At 44.4% G+C, this 15,987-nt stretch overlaps 1 protein-coding gene across 2 annotated transcripts in view; it reads right to left on the bottom strand.

The window, feature by feature from the left end:
- Nucleotides 1–15,987, bottom strand: part of RHBDF2 (rhomboid 5 homolog 2) — a 354,741-nt gene that overhangs the window by 39,771 nt on the left and 298,983 nt on the right. For both annotated transcript variants that reach the window (XM_086930686.1, XM_086930687.1), the window contains 4 exons: nt 14,037–14,246; nt 4,617–4,728; nt 4,462–4,536; nt 3,461–3,622 (listed from right to left, as the gene is read on the bottom strand). In XM_086930686.1, coding sequence (XP_086786812.1) covers nt 3,461–3,622; nt 4,462–4,536; nt 4,617–4,728; nt 14,037–14,246 — 559 coding nt within the window. The remainder of the gene's footprint in view (nt 1–3,460; nt 3,623–4,461; nt 4,537–4,616; nt 4,729–14,036; nt 14,247–15,987) is intronic.

Raw genomic sequence — 15,987 nt, 5'->3', positions numbered from 1 at the left:
TTCACACAAGCATCTCGTTTCCTCACTAGCAGGAAATGTTAGTATTTAGTATTTCTAATGCGTTTGAAGGGAGGGCTCTTTGCAAAAAAAGACCATCTCACTATCATACATGGGACAGAGCTAGGATATCACATACTAAGAAATAAATATTAAGTAAAACAGGTGTATAACCAGCACAGCACAGAAATATGGGACAATACACAAGCAGGCGGATTCACAAACCTAGTGAGGACCACAAGTTCAGCAGAAAACAAAGTAACAAAATAAAATAAGCAGTCACAATATCAAAAATAAATGGAAGCAAAAACAAGCAGCACAAGTATCTGAAACGAATATCATCAACAGCCTAGACGTGATATATGCAGCCGACACATCAGAACAATTAGGTCGATAAAAACATAGCATCTGTAATATGAGAAACAAATTAAAGAAAATGCAAGCAGCTATAATAGCTGAAACAAATCAGAGAAACAGCCATCTTAGTTTGGTTATGATTGCTTAGACGGCACAGGATGAAAGTAATTCAAATCAAACAAATCAAGGGAGGGAGAAGCAGAGGTTCATTCAGCTTCCAAGCGATACTTATCAATCAAAAAGAAAGGGAGAATGAAACACAAAGGTCTCAATACGAGAGTCTCAGGAATATTGTATCAGACACTCTCAACCACATGTTCACACTCTGTGGTGTGTATTATCTCCGCTTAGTGTGGTTTGGTGGTTAGTGTCATCATAGGGTCTGTTACTTGACGTCCCGTTCTTCAAGTGACATCATAACCTCCACCAAGAGGGAAACGGTCTGGATGTTGACAGTAGTAAGTGGATTTAAAATTACCTCCTACCCTGTAGGTGAATCTTTATTAAGGGAAAGGAATAGGATAGGTGTAAAGTTGGTGTAAAGTGGATGAGTCGCTGATCCATGACACCTAGAGGTCAGATCAACATGTTTTGGCCTGGAAAAGTCCTTGCAGGTCTATGGCCTTCGTTGGGACCAGAAGTGTGGAGGCCTTACACTTTAGTGCTATCCAGGGTTGTTTAGATTGGTGCACTCAGTCACTTGTCTTCATGAAAGAGCACACTTTGCTCCAGATGGAACGTGGTTATACGCACCGTCTTTGGCCAATAACTCAAACAGATATTTTTTCAATTTCATAATGACATGGAGGAGATTTTGGCCATGAGTTGTAAGCCTTTGGCTTAGAACAGTCCTTCACAGACCTGCTGCATGTCTCACTCCATCCGAATATTGACGTATAAGTTGAGAGTAGCCATCTGCTTTGTTTCACTGCAAAATTCGGTCACAAAATTTTGTGTTGCAGCTTCAGCAAAAAACATATTGGAGATTTGTTACTGTGGGCTTGGGGTAACTAGTAAAGGATCACAAACCAGCCTAACCTCTAAGTTTGTGTAGAAAGCCTATTAGTGCCTTAGGAAGGCGGAAATGTACAATTTCGACTGTCTCATAGACCGATTACTAAAAGTCACACAGAGGGCTCTGGAAGTGCACAGTAAATTAACTTAAACTTGTGCCTTAAGCACAGGAATTATTTCAAATCAGCATAACTCGCAACTAAAACTTCCTTTCCTCCATTCAGACAACCATTCATCTACCTAATTTTCTGACTCTCTTCTGCTTGCTCAGCAACAACATGGTTTCATTGGGCAAAAGCCCTGGTCAACACTTTTTTTGAGTAGACAAGAAATTTAATAAATGGAAGCATACAGTACATTTCAGCAAACCATTTACATTAGGTAAGGAAAGCTAGCAAAAGGATTCAACTTTGAGAACAAGGATAGAACACATTTTTGTAATTGAGGTCAGACTTCTCATGATCTGCAATGCTTTCGTATATTCTACTGTTGAGGAGCTGAATGGAAAGGTGAGGCAATATGTAGATATCGAGAAGAGCTTTCACATTGCTTCCATCCCGGAGTGAGATAAATTAAATGAGGAGTGACTTAAAAAGATGCAAAAGTAGCCAAGTGCTCTCATTTCATGTAGATAAATGCAAAGAAATGCATTTACAGTAGGACAGATACATCCTGAGCGGAAGTGCAGGATGGGAAACAAAGTCTTGAAGGTCACCACACAGGAGCAATACCTTACTTTGATCGCCTCACAGGGAAACAAATGTGAAGGCTGTTGGGAGAAACTGGAAGACTGCTATGGGGCTTAATGAGAGGGCAATAACAGCACAAAAATATGAGTTTGTGTTAACCCTATGCCTATCATTTGTAGGCCTGGGCGAACCACTACGCTACGCTCGCGTAGTTTGCGAAGTTTGCGCAACTTCGCACTACGCGAGCTGCACGTAGCACAGTGCGAACACGCGTAGCGGTTATTTTTTGCTTGCTCGCGGTCCTCAACGTCAAGTTGGCGACCGCGAGCAATCAAAATGACATATTGGCAAGACTTTTTTCTCCTTCGCGATCAGCAACGTCAAGTTGCTGATCGCGAGCTTGGAAAATAAACCTCCCTGCGAGATTCTCAACGCGGGGAGGTCTGTTTTCTCATTGCGAGTGGTCGCGTATGCTCGTGACCACTCGCGATGAGAAACTACCAGTCTGCGTTGAGAAAGATGCCGCTCAAGGAAAAATCTCTTTGAGCGGCAGAAAACTACAGCTCGCACTGTGCAAGATGCCGTTTTCAATGATTGCACAGTGCCGGATGCTTGTCCGCACTGTGCAATCATTGAAAACGGCATCTTGCACAGTGCCAACATGCTACTACGCAGTTCGCGTAATGCTACGCATAGCTCGCGTAGTGCGAAGTGCACTTCGCGAAGCACTACTTCGCGAACTACGCCCAGCCCTAACATTTGCAAGGCTGGGCATAATATTTTTCTAGATGTGGCATCTAAAGTACCAATTGCAAGCAAAAATATCTGGTGCATTGTGTCCAGATCTTTAGGTATCCTCTCCAGAAGAATTTAAACAGACTGGTGGAAGTCTAGAGCCAGACCACTAAACAGGAGCTAGGTTGATATTGCATGGACAATAAGAGTGGCTTAAAAATATAGACATGGATACAATGGAGAAAAAGGGTTGGGTGAGTGAGAGTCATTCAAATCCCTCAAGGAAATAAAAAGTAAAAGTACAAGAAGTAAGCTTCGTTGGTGCACAAGTATTCCAGACTCAAGAAGCAAATCTAAAATATGAGAGCAAAGAACACCTCTAAGCCTATGAGGATAGGGTGCCAATTGTTGTAGGTGGACTAAAGGGTCCCTGGAACCTAGATATTATATGGTAACTGAGAGAAACTGGCCTTCACCCTTATTCCAAGTACTGCAGCCGTTCACCTGAGGGCCCTTACCTTTATAATCGGATAACATGAGCAGGCAGAAGATGACCACCTGCAATGCTAACTCTAGCACTGGAAGGTCGTACATAGATACAAAACTATGCTGGATAAAAGGTGGAGAATTTGTTCAGATCTGTGGCTTGCGCTTAGAAATGGACTCACCGAGCAGTCAGCTCTCAAGGTCTGCACACAGCCGGATCTATCGTTCTGAACACAGCAGCCAGATTCGCGCTCACGGTCACGCTGTCGCTGGGTCAGCTTCTCGATCTGCAAATCCCGTCGAATGCAAGGAGAGAACTTTGCCCCAAGATGGATCAAGGAGATCTGAAATTAGTCAAAAAAATATCAGTAGTGATCTGTGTAGGTGCCAGGGTTGAAAAACCAAGGTGATGCTTTATGTAAGGAATGAGGAACCTTAGGTTGGGTTAAAATCTCTTATTGTATAACAGTATGGAACTCACAGTGAGGTGCAAAGTAAGTATTGTATGCAGGTTCAAGTACTAGAATAGGAGTACATACACCAGTTTAGGCTAGAAGTGAATTGATAGATGCAGGGCCCTAAACTTGAATAGTGGGAGTATTGCAGGTCACGTCTGATGTGCAATGTCACCACCTTTTCAAACCAAAAAGTGGAAACTGAGGGGCTACAGAAAGTCGATATTCAGGAAGGGTCCCAGTACTATAACACTATGCGGCTCCGGGCATGACAACTGAGGTTATGAGAATTTTAGTACTTGGAAAGGATGGGCAGCCGCAGGCAAGGTGTAAATTACTTTGGCAAGATTGTGTGTGAATTATATTACAAGAGAGGGGATGCAGCAGATAAGGAGTGCGGTGCAGTGGCGACACTTTGCTTAGGTTCCCAATAATGCAAACACAGGAGATACTGAAGGTTAGGTGTGAAGCTTTGCCACAGCTGTGTGTGCAATAATATATATAAATATAATACATATTGTGCAAGATTTAACAATCCAGACTTTTAGTAATGCCAAGGAAACTGGCACTCTTACATCCATCTCCTTTAACATTAACATCCTGAACCTCCATGTTCTCTAGTCATAGCTTAGCCCCATTAAGCCTTTAACTTGCTCACTATCCTTGTGTTCCCAACTCCCCTAGTCCAAAACTCATCACACACAGAGCCGAGCACAGCAATGGCTCACCGAACTGGGTCCGATCCAGAAGTTCTCCTGTTGGATGTACTTCACGCTTTCATAGACACCTTTGTTTCTTAACACCTAGAAACAGACAACAAGAGCTGTCATGGCGGTGGCACAAGAGTACACCGAAAGTTGAACACTGCCGGCGCTTGCCTTACCAGCTCTGCTTTCACATGTTGTGCAAATCCAATAGGTGCGATGCCATATGTGCAGATGGACAGCAGGGTGATGATCAAGTGGACGCAGGTTATCCAGTATGTGAAATATGGCCTGAGAAATGGTCGATGGAAGCAAAGCATGAAATGCAAGTAAGATGACAGCACATCAATCCAGAAATCAGAAACAGCAGCCGCTATGACTACAGAGCTCAGCAACGCACAGGGCTGCATAGACGCCTACATTTGAGGAACTAGTTCAAATATGTCCGCTTCTGATATACAGCAAAATGTTTTACATTTACATACAGTAACTAGGACTTTCCCTATGTCAATGCCAACATTTGCATTTGCTAATCTGATGTGTCATATTATATTTGTTAAACAAAGCAGTTTGTTTGAAAGCAGTAAAAACTTACTATGCTAAGAAAAAGTATTTTTTATACTTATGGGCGGTCAGAACGGTGACGAATAGTGCAGCTACTTGGTAAAGAAATAAACTAGTGACCTCTTTTAGAGTTAGACGGACTGAGTATGTAAGTTGGCATGAGGGACTACTTTACTAGCGCCGGGCCAAGGGTACACCTCCTTCTGAATTTAGAGATGTCCCCCAGCCCTTCGGACATTTCTTGAATTGGCAGAAACGGCAGTCACAACAGTTCCAGTCAATGCGTTGAAAGTTTAACAGACTGCTCGGTCAGCATGAGGGAGCCGTATGCAAGTGAAGCGAAGCGAGTCTCGGAATAATCCCACTTGCTTTGCCTACTCCTTTCATCAAGGCAAGGGAGTAGTGTTTGCTTGGTACAACTCTCTCAACCCACTCTAGGCAGGTCAATTTTCTATTTCATTAGTGTACTTAAAAACATTTAAGTATTTTCAATAAAGTCTAGCACCATCATTTTGAAGCGTCTACAGCGCACTTTATTTGGCTTGTGCTTTATAAACAAAAATAGTGGCGGCTCCTCTGCTAAGGTGGAGGAGCGTCGCCCTACTGCTCAGAGATTAGTGTAAAAGAAAAAAGAATATGATAATAATTAAGGTTATTATCATTTTATTTTTAGTATCGTCATAGGCTGGGCTTGGCTCTCCTGACGTCGGGGAGGAGGAGTGGTTGCTGCACTCTAAAGTGCGCATGGCGCTTTGGTCGGCCGTCTCAGGCTGGCCAACACGTCATGCACACTTTGCATGTTCTCCACCCAGGCTGCAATACAGCCTGGGTGGAGAAAACGCCCAGGCCCCCAGTCCCGGTCTCAGCGCCGAATCACGACTATCAAACCAATGATTGGCTTAGGAGAGCCTGGGTGCTTACCAATCACAGTGCTGCTTGCAGTGTTGTGATTGGCTGCGGGGAGAATGGGTGCTTCCTGGATGAGACACAACATGGGAGAGACGGAGGAGAGATGCGGCAGGATCACGTAAGTTAATCTTTTTTTTAAATACCCCTATCCCCCCACTCCGCCACCCCCGTACTGTACCAGCCGCCACTGAATAAAAAAATAATAGTAATAAGTAACAGTGCTTCACTCTTTTCAATCTGCACATTCAAAATGGGCATAGGGAATCCATTTCATGGTCTGAGACATCACTGACAGCATTTGCTTCTGACCAGAGAAAACCAGACTTCGCTTGTTTACTTATATTGTTTACCAAAGTCACCTGCTCCAGATATTAGCAGCAAAATGAAACCGTAAGAAGAGACCAAATGTTAACCCCGATTACTTCAGGAAAGGGAATGATTTGCTAAGCTGATTTTATTAATTTTCTAATTGGCAAATGTCTTTGCATTCAAGCAAAGTAAGCCGATCTAATGCAACAATTCCTTATTACTACACTTTCCTTTGGGCGACAAGCTTACAACACATTTTTGTCAATACAATGCCTTTCCCGCAAAACTTTTACCATACAAACACTTTACAACGCACGCCTTTACCATGCATGCCTTTACCACACGACTTGACTGTTGAATTTCCTCTTACAAATGCACCACTCCGTTTCTTTCTGCTACCTGGAGTAGGTTTTAGTTGCTGTTTCATCTGCATTTTGTGAGGCTTATTGTAGCATTTCATTTTATGTTGTGCTTAAAATTCATGCCATATTTTAGAACTTCTTGTCGGACTGTTTCTTAGGTCAATTAACAGCTTTTCCAGGATTCCTCAGAACTTCTGTACTCGTCGTAGTTGTATCTAGTGCAGTGCCTAATTTGAGACAGTGGTTTCCGGTGCTCAGCAACAACACTTAATTGTCCATACCTGCACTTATGACAGCCTGCCACATGGTGGGAGTCTTTGTCAATTTTAGAGATGAGCACAACAAACTGTTGTTTATTATTTCAATATAGATAAACAATTACTAATACCTGCCGCCCAAGCAATTCTTGCACCGGAGGGCCCTGGAACTTATTTGGTTACAAAAGTAGGCATGATCCAGTGTCTGCTGCACATCACCCTTTTGACCTTGCTACCATACAAGCTTTCGTTCACACGGTCATTGCATGCCACTGTCAGTGTTTTGCTTTGTTATTTGGTATGCTCTGTAAAAAAGCACCGACCCCGCCGTGTTCTCTTCTTTCATGTGCTGAGGCTGTTTGGTGGGATGTCATATAAAATGTGTGATGCATCACCTTGCTATACTATGGTAGAAAGCTCGTAAGCGTTTTTTGGTGGGGCTGCTTCTTGCCATGACTTACATTTTTCTTTGTTCCAGTTTCTTGAGACTGTGACTGGTACCTTCTAATTTCAGTGCAGACAACAAAGTCCCCACAATCCTAAAAAGTCGCATATTACCCATGACCAGGCTTCTGGGTACTAAGATACTTTTCTTTTTCATAGAACTTTTACAAAATTGACATTTTGAAGGATAAACCTTCTCTTTTTATATAGTGCGCACACAAACCAATATTGATTGTGTACAATTAAACATATTTAATAACATAGTGTGGCAACTTTAGATGTCATATGTGTGTCACTGACTTCTACCGGTAATTCATTCCATTTAAAGCAGCAGATTGCAGCACGGATAGCTTCTCTAAAAGCCACTGGACTCTCTAGCAGAGCTCACATGGCCACGCGTATGCTGGGGCAGGGTTATTTATGGGCGACAGAGGAGAGCGGAGAGGGCGGACTGAAACAAATGAGGGAATGAAGGCCGAGCTGGCCTTTAGAAATGGTGGGAGAGTATTTACACCACAGGTGCAGCTTATGCTAAACGCAATTGCAGAAAACAAAGACGTGTGCCATTTCCCTTTGCACCCACCAATTCACGCTATTAAGGGGGTGTGAGCAGACCGCATTAACTGGTAGAGACGGACATTTTGGGCTTTCACTGGAGCTTCATAAACATGTACAGAACGCAGCCAGATGTTCGCTCGCGCTGCTTGCTGACGTGACGGTGACGGTCATCTGTGTAATGCGGAGTCTAACTACAGAGAGGGTCATTCATTGTAAGGTATTTGCATTGCTGACGGCGGCGAGAGGAGAATGTAGACAGGAGCTCTACAGCAGGCCGGGCAGTGCTTTCAAGTTGTCTTTGGACCAAAAGCAAGACTAACCTGCATACGGGGGAGTAGCTTCAGCGGTTGTATGACGGAACCACGCATGCCATTATAACGCATGCCTTTACAGCGTGTCCTTAATAACGCATAGCGCTTTTCAGAACGTCTTTACCACGCAAAATTGTACCACGCCTGCCTTTACTATGAAAATGTTAGTATTTTGCAGGTAAGTAGAACACCTTTCTAATATATATATGTATGTGTGTGTGTGTGTGTGTGTATACACATATAAACACACTCAGCTTATCGACCCCTAAACCCTACCCACCCTAGACCCAAAAAATACCCTTGCCCCTGAAATACCCTTACCCACCCTAAACCATAAAATACCCTCGCCACTAAAATACCTTTACCCAGACCTAAAAATACCCTTGCCACCCAAATATCCTTACCCACTCATATTCCTAAAAATACCCTCCCCACTCAAATACCCCCAAACACCCTAAACACTAAAAATACCCTTGCCACCCAAATACCTATACCCACCCTAAACCTTAAAAATATCCCTATCCACCCTAAACCCTAAAAATACCCTTTCCACCCAAATACCCTCACCCACCCTAAAAATACCCTTGCCTACCACATACCCTCACCTACCCTAAACCCTAAAAAATACCCTAGCCACCCAATACCGTCACTCCACCCCAAACCCTAAACTATATATATGAAATGGCTTTATACTTACCTGCAAAATACAAACATTATTGTTGTAAAGGCATGCGTCGTAAAGGCATATGCGTGGTAAAAGTTTGAAAAATGCGTTTTTAAGGGTGCATAATAATGGTATTGCGTGGTAACAGCAGCATTGTAAAGGCTATTATCCGCTTCAGGGGGACTTTGAGGTGTGACACCCCAAAATAAATGCTTTCTTGACTTGGTAGTTGGGTCTAGGGGCCCTGAGTCGTGTCTGCTAAGTCTGTGTCATTTTTTCTCATCCGGATTTCACTTGGGCGTTTGAACATGCTATTTTTTTGATCAGAAAACTTAATTATATATAGTAACCAGTTAACCAAAAAAGTAGCAAATCCGTACCTATAGAAGTACTCTTTGCATGCTGCAAATGTATTACTTTTTTGAATTCACAAACATTGGCAGTAGTAGACTTGGAAAGCGGTGCCAGTCCCAGGTTTCCAAGCACACTGCTGGCAATCAAACATCCAAAATGTGATGGGGGAATGCTTTACATGGTCTAACCAGTGGCAATTCCTTGGAGTAGCATTGTTTTTCACCCACTGTGGCAGTCAAGACAGAGGACCTGATTTAGGGTTTGGCAATCAGATTAAAGACTGGGTGGCAGAGAACATTACGTCTGCCAACCTGCATTTACTCCACCCGCCAAATGTAGAGAGGTCCTCAAGCCCCGGACATCTCTATACATTGGCAGGAACTTCTGTCATTGTAGGTCCTGTCAATGTTTGAAAAGTTTGAAGGATGACTCCATCAATCATTATGCTGGCTGGCAAAAATGTTTACTTTTCAAAAACAAACTTCGAAAGTGGGAATTTGTTTTTGGAAAAAAAAAAAAAATAAAAAAACACGACCCTTCATACCATGGGAGCCTTCTTCCATGGTGTGGTAATTTTCTTTTTTTTTTTTTACTGTCCCTCTCCAACAGGACAACCTGGCAGTGAAGGGCTGTATAAAACAACACAAATAAAAAAACAAAACAGCCAACAGTTCACTCTAAAAAGGGCAGGTGTTCAGATGGCTTACCTCCTGTGGCGCTTACTCGGAAGTGCTGTCGTTTTACACTGATGGAGTAAATTTTACTCTCTCGCCATAAAAACTACAGTCTGTCTGACTCAAAACCAGGCGGGATGCAATGGAGTACCTGTCCGCCAAACTGATAATCAGGCCCACCTAATGCCAAGCATTGACCGTGCTCCTCATGGGAACAGTACATCCAAACCTTGGTCATCTCACCCATTTACCCTGCAACCAATGCTTTTTAATAGCTGGGAAATTAGAGATTCACACCCTCTAAATCTTACTAAGCTACACCCAAGTTTGCATGTAGTTGCTTTCCATCTTTAGCGGGATTGGAATGTGGCCTACAGTAATTATCAGTGTCTGAAATTAATTAATGAATTACTGCATTAAACATTAGGCTTTGTTATTTTTTTAGTGGTCTTGTTTCAACCATACTCTTATAATTACTCATTAATCCTTTCATTACTCTATACCCATAGGTCGCCAACTTGTGCGAAGCAAGTTCAGTTTTAACAGTCTGAATAATGAAGGCAGCTACTTCCAAGTGTTTAGAACATCAAAACCATGTGCTACGAGCTCACTCCCTATTCCTTTGCTCTCTTCCCCCTTAGACGCTTGATCAGCCTGATCCTCACATTCCATTCTCAGGAATAGTGCCGGACTAGGAACCAAAAGCTGCCCTGGCAAAAATATTCAACCCAGACCTGCTCCCTTTCTTCACTCTCATTTTGCACTTTCCTTTGATCTCTCCTCTCTCTTTTTCGTCTCTCTTGTATGAAGCACCCACTGTACCTGCTGTAATTCACTGGGGAGCTGGATAGTCCCAGACAAGTTCACCCTTGTGCCAGCCTCGTCCCGGGTGCTCGCTATTTGCCATCTCTTCTTGCCCTCCTGCCACCTCTGATTCTCCTCTTTTATTCATTTTTTTGCTATCTTGCCACTTCTCCGACTCCACTCTTTTCTTTGTCTTTGCCTTTGTTATCTCGCCACTTCTCTTGATTCCCCTCTTCTCTGTTGTTCACTGCTCCTTCTCGCCTGGCCCCCCCACCGCCTCCCATCACCTCTCCCTCCCCCAGGATCTACCAATGGAGGCCGCTGTGCAGCCACGCCGCAGGCGTGCCAAAGCCAAGCCCGTTTGCCCCATCCATACCTGAACCGTGCCTAGCAGAAGGACCAACAAGCATTCCATTACGGTATGGGACCTCATTGCTACCCCCGCACCAGACAGTTTTGCTTACAGAGACCTGGCTCAACCCCATATCCACCTAGAAATTGCCACAGCAATCCAGAACGGATACAAAATAACTCACCAACAAGCCGGGAGGAGGAACATCCATCATCTACTAAGAGACCACTTGGTGCTCCACCACCACTGATAACACCAACACCCTCATGGAACATCTCAACTTCAAACTCCACACGGATGACAAGACAATCATCAGAGACACCCTTGCAAACCCGATCCCCAGACCCGCGCTCTAGCTTTTAGAACACCACAGCAGACTTCATTGCGCCCCTAGCCTTAGACTCCAAGGTCTACATTTTCCTCAGTGACCTTAATGTCCACATCAATGACCACAATGACAAAAACACTGCATACCTCCTCAAGAGTTTGAGCAGCCTTGGAGTGACCCAGATCGTCCACCACCCCTCTCACACTGCAGGACACACAATGGACTCAATTTTCACCTCCAGCAAATGTTTCAAAAACAGCCACATCACAGAGCTTACATGGACCAAACAATCCATCGTCCATTTGAGCATCTCAAGCCCCTGCATCGCCACCCACTAAGACGACCAGCACCCCCAACTAGAGGTGGAACAAAATCTTAGAGACCAGCTGGACGGATGCCCTCAACATCTCCAGCCCCGCTACCGCCAACAACCTTGAACAGGGAGTTAAGAACTTAAATGCCTGGATCACCAACTAGGGCAACAGCATCACCCCCATCAAGAGCAACACCCAAAAAGGCCAACTGGTACACCCAAGAACTCAGAACAGCAAAATGAGATGGCAAACAACTGGAGAAAGATGGCATGTCAGCAGGGTCATCTCAGAGAGGGCAGCCTTCAGACCTCCCTTAAACTCTACTACCGCCTGCTGAGAACAACAAAGAAGAGAGTCCGAGCCACAAACATCAAAGACAGCACCAACAAAACAAAGGAACTCTTCAACATCATTAAGGAATTCTCCATCCCGACTGACAGCAAAAACAACATCACATCCTCACAGGACATGTGCGACAACATACATATACAGAAACTTCAAACCCCAACTCACATCTACAAACCTCCCCGACAGATGCACCACTACTGCAGCCAACATGAACGACAGACTGACCACCTGGAATCTCCTCTCCACCCAGGACACCACCTCCACCATGAAATCCATCCATTCGTGAACTACCACAGACCTATACCTTCACCACATCTTCAATTTCAGAAACCAAAGGATCAGCCAGGAACTCACCACCTTGCTCATTGCCTCAATCACCACTGCATCATTTCCAGAGCCCTGGAAACACGCTGAAGTCAGACCACTACTCAAGAAACCCTCCTCCAACCCCAGTGAACTCAAAAACTGCCAGCCAATCACGCTGCTCCCATTCCCATCAAAGGTACTGGAAAATATCACCAACAAGCAACTCACGACACACCTAGAACAGAACCAGCTACTCAACACCTTCCAATCTGGTTTCCGCAGCAATCACAGCGCCGAGACTGCCCTAATAGCTGCCACTGAATACATCCAAACCTCCTTGACTGCGGAAAATCAGCAGCTCTGATCCTCCTTGACCTCTCAGCAGCCTTTGACACCGCATCTCACCACACGCTGATCGAAAGGCTCCACTATATACAAGGGGACATGCTTATATGGATCACCCCCTTACTAACGGGAAGAACCTAAGAATCCACCTCCCACCTTTCACTTCCGAACTGAAGGATATCACCTGCGGGGTTCCCCAGGGCTCAATCCTTCAGCCCCATTCTCTTCAATGCATATATGACCCCACTGGCCAGCATTTGTCAGATCCCACGGCCTCAGCATTATTTTCTACGCAGACAACACCCAACTCATCTTCTCACTCGCCAATGATCTCAACACCACCAGAACCAACTTTTACAGTCAGACAGTAAAAGTTGCCAAATGCATGAAGAATAACTGCCTGCAATGAACATAGATAAAAGTAAAGAACTGATCTTGGGAAATGGTAGCAACACATGGAACGACTCCTGGTGGCTATGACTCCTAGGACCAGCACCCACTCCCTCTGACCAAAACAGAAACCTCAGAATCATCTTTGACAACAAGCTTACCATGAAATCACATTACATAAGATCTTCAAGTGGATACCCCTGCACATGAGACGCATCATGACACAGAACAGCATCAACAGCCTACTGGACAACGGCAACGATCTCTACATAGGAATCGCTACACACCTCCTGCAGAGAATGCAGGACATACAGAACGCCACAGACAGACTCATCCTTGACCTCCCCCGATGAACTCACTTCACACCCCACCTCAGGCAACTCCACTGGCTCCCCGTAGAGAAGAGATGCCAATTCAAGCAACTAACCCATGCATACGAGGCTCTACACAAGCAAGGACCAGCATACATTAACCACCACATGAACTTCCAACCACCGTTGGGAAAACTACACTGTGCCTATCTATCTCTGGCCAATGCTCCCTGCCTCTACTAAAGCGAGGATGCTCCTTCTCCCACATCGCAGCACAGACCTGGAGCAGCATCTCAATGCAAATACAGATCACCACCTCACTTCCAGAATTACAAAGAGCCCTCAAGACCTGGCTGTTTGAATTAGACTCCAGGACCTGCAAGCGCCTGGATACCCTATTGGGTGATATGCCATGCTCTATAAATCCTGATTGACTGATAGATTGATAAAGTGGCATAGGTGCCAACAGCAGTCCTCGGCCTTCAAAAAGGAGCTCAGGCCAGAAATGCCCAGTTCATCTTGTGCACACCTTGAACTTCGGGTCACGTGCTCTTGGATCTGTGGCCTCTCTCAAACTTTTACTACCTGTCCAACTCTACGCCTCATTCTGCTGTGCCAACCAAGACTTCACAACAACTGTGTGTTCTCTCTTGCATCCCTGCCAGCAGTTTTAATGGTATCCACATTGTTCTCACCTGTGACTGTCAAAGTGCTCCAATTTACTTTGAACTACACTGCTGATGCTGCGCCGGTACGTGCGATTCAGCCAGTTTCCCACCATACCCAGCCCGTAGTAACGCTTCTTGCGGTCGAAGGCGAAGTGCTTCACCTGAGATGCGATGCGCTTCCCTCTCCTGGGACCCACTGAGGGTGCTGCAGACAGCGGGCTCTTTGCAGACTCCTTCCTATAGAAAACAAGCACCATTTAATTGAGCTGCATACATTTCTCTTTGGAGCAAGGCAGGGGAGAGTGATAGAAAAATAGGAAAAGAAGCTGAGGTGCAGGAGCACAGGAGTTGCAGGTAGGGGCAAAGGACGGCTGGATAATAAACAGAGGCTGCATAGGTAAGGTCACACAAGAGGTGCAATGACATAAAAGGGGAAGTGGACGAAGAAGCAAGAGATGGGACGTAAGAGAGACAAGAAGAGTAAGAAGGACAATAGGGAGCAAGCGTGAGGGTGTGGAGGAGACTGGGGTGCAGACATTCCATAGTAGAGGCAGCAATGGAGCAAGGAAGTGGTCAGGAGAAACGAGAGAGAGAGAGATTCTGAGAGACAGACATCAAATACCATCCCACCTCAACCCACCTATGTGTGATGAGGGGGACTTGTGGTAAAAGAAGGGCTCTGCCCACAATTTTATAAGCACAACCAATGCTTGCTAAACTTCAAACGGGATTTTGAGGAGGCTTTTCTGAATTTAGTTGAAATATAGTTAATAGATTTCACAAATGATAAGAAAAATATGATATCTCAAGTCCCCATGGAAAGTGGAACACAACCTTAACTATACAAACAATACATACATGCAGACATAGGTTTTACTAAAATGCGTACATATGTTTGTCCACACATATACATTTAGCAAAATCTCCAATTGCAACTGCAAAGTTCTGGGCAGTAAATCCATTACCCCAAATGAATATCACTAATAATTTTAGTACATACAATGAATCAACAAAAAAGTTTCAAAGGTATTTCCTCACTGAAGGTTCATCTTGGGACAAATATGTCTGGATTGGGGGAGAGAAAGGGAGTCATATGACAGGATGACAGGATCTCACAAGTAGATCTTTTTGCAAAGTATCAATTCCACACTTTGACCAGAAGATCACACTTGATTTAACTTACAATCTTTTGTGCATTGGTGAAAACCCATCCAGTGTTAAATGAAAAAACTACAAAACAATCTAACAGACCATCTATGGATAAATGGTAGTGCAATTCAAATGTGTTTCAGTACAAGTCATCTGACATGAGCTCAATGCCTTTGCTTCACTAGCACTTTTAGGTCTGTGAATCGCACTGCATAAAATAGGGGCAGGGTAGCAACACTCACCCTCCAAGGGTCCAGAAGACAAAACCAAAGAGGGTGGAATTAAGCCAATTAAAAGGTGTAGTTTTTGAATAAGATGAACGAAAAACAGGAGCCACGAACCATAAAAATAAAACATAATAACTAAAAGGTTACAGGAGTCAAGGAATGTCTTGTGTCCAGCACGCGTAGTGCATGCCCACAAGAAATGACCTGCTGTCACTGCAAACAAAGGTAGTGGGCACAGGTGCTTGTGATACTCGCAGGGCATGGCCGAAATGTATTACCTTCAGGCAGTGTGGGCAAGAGTACAAAGTGCAGTGCATTCCTCAAGGCCTCCTCTTCCCTTGTGGCTGCATGGAGGACATGGCCTGAGCTCAGCACTCAAAAGACATAGGCTTCGGTGACATCCTATGTGTACCACTGTCACTGGCCTTCAGCTGTGCCCTACCCCAGTCTGAAAAGAACAAGTTACTTACCTTTTGTAAGTATCTTTCTGGTGGATACTCTCTCTATTCTTATCAATCAAAACTTGATGAGGATGATCTAGGCTTAGATGCTGAAGGCCTACATTTAACCAAATTGGTAAAGGACCCTCGCCTCACCTGGTG

The sequence above is a fragment of the Lissotriton vulgaris genome, chromosome 7 (genome assembly GCF_964263255.1).
Source record: "Lissotriton vulgaris chromosome 7, aLisVul1.2, whole genome shotgun sequence".
NCBI classification, from domain to species: domain Eukaryota; kingdom Metazoa; phylum Chordata; class Amphibia; order Caudata; family Salamandridae; genus Lissotriton; species Lissotriton vulgaris.
The sequence above is the reverse complement of the archived record's forward strand: the minus strand, read 5'-3'. Positions and strand labels throughout refer to the sequence as shown.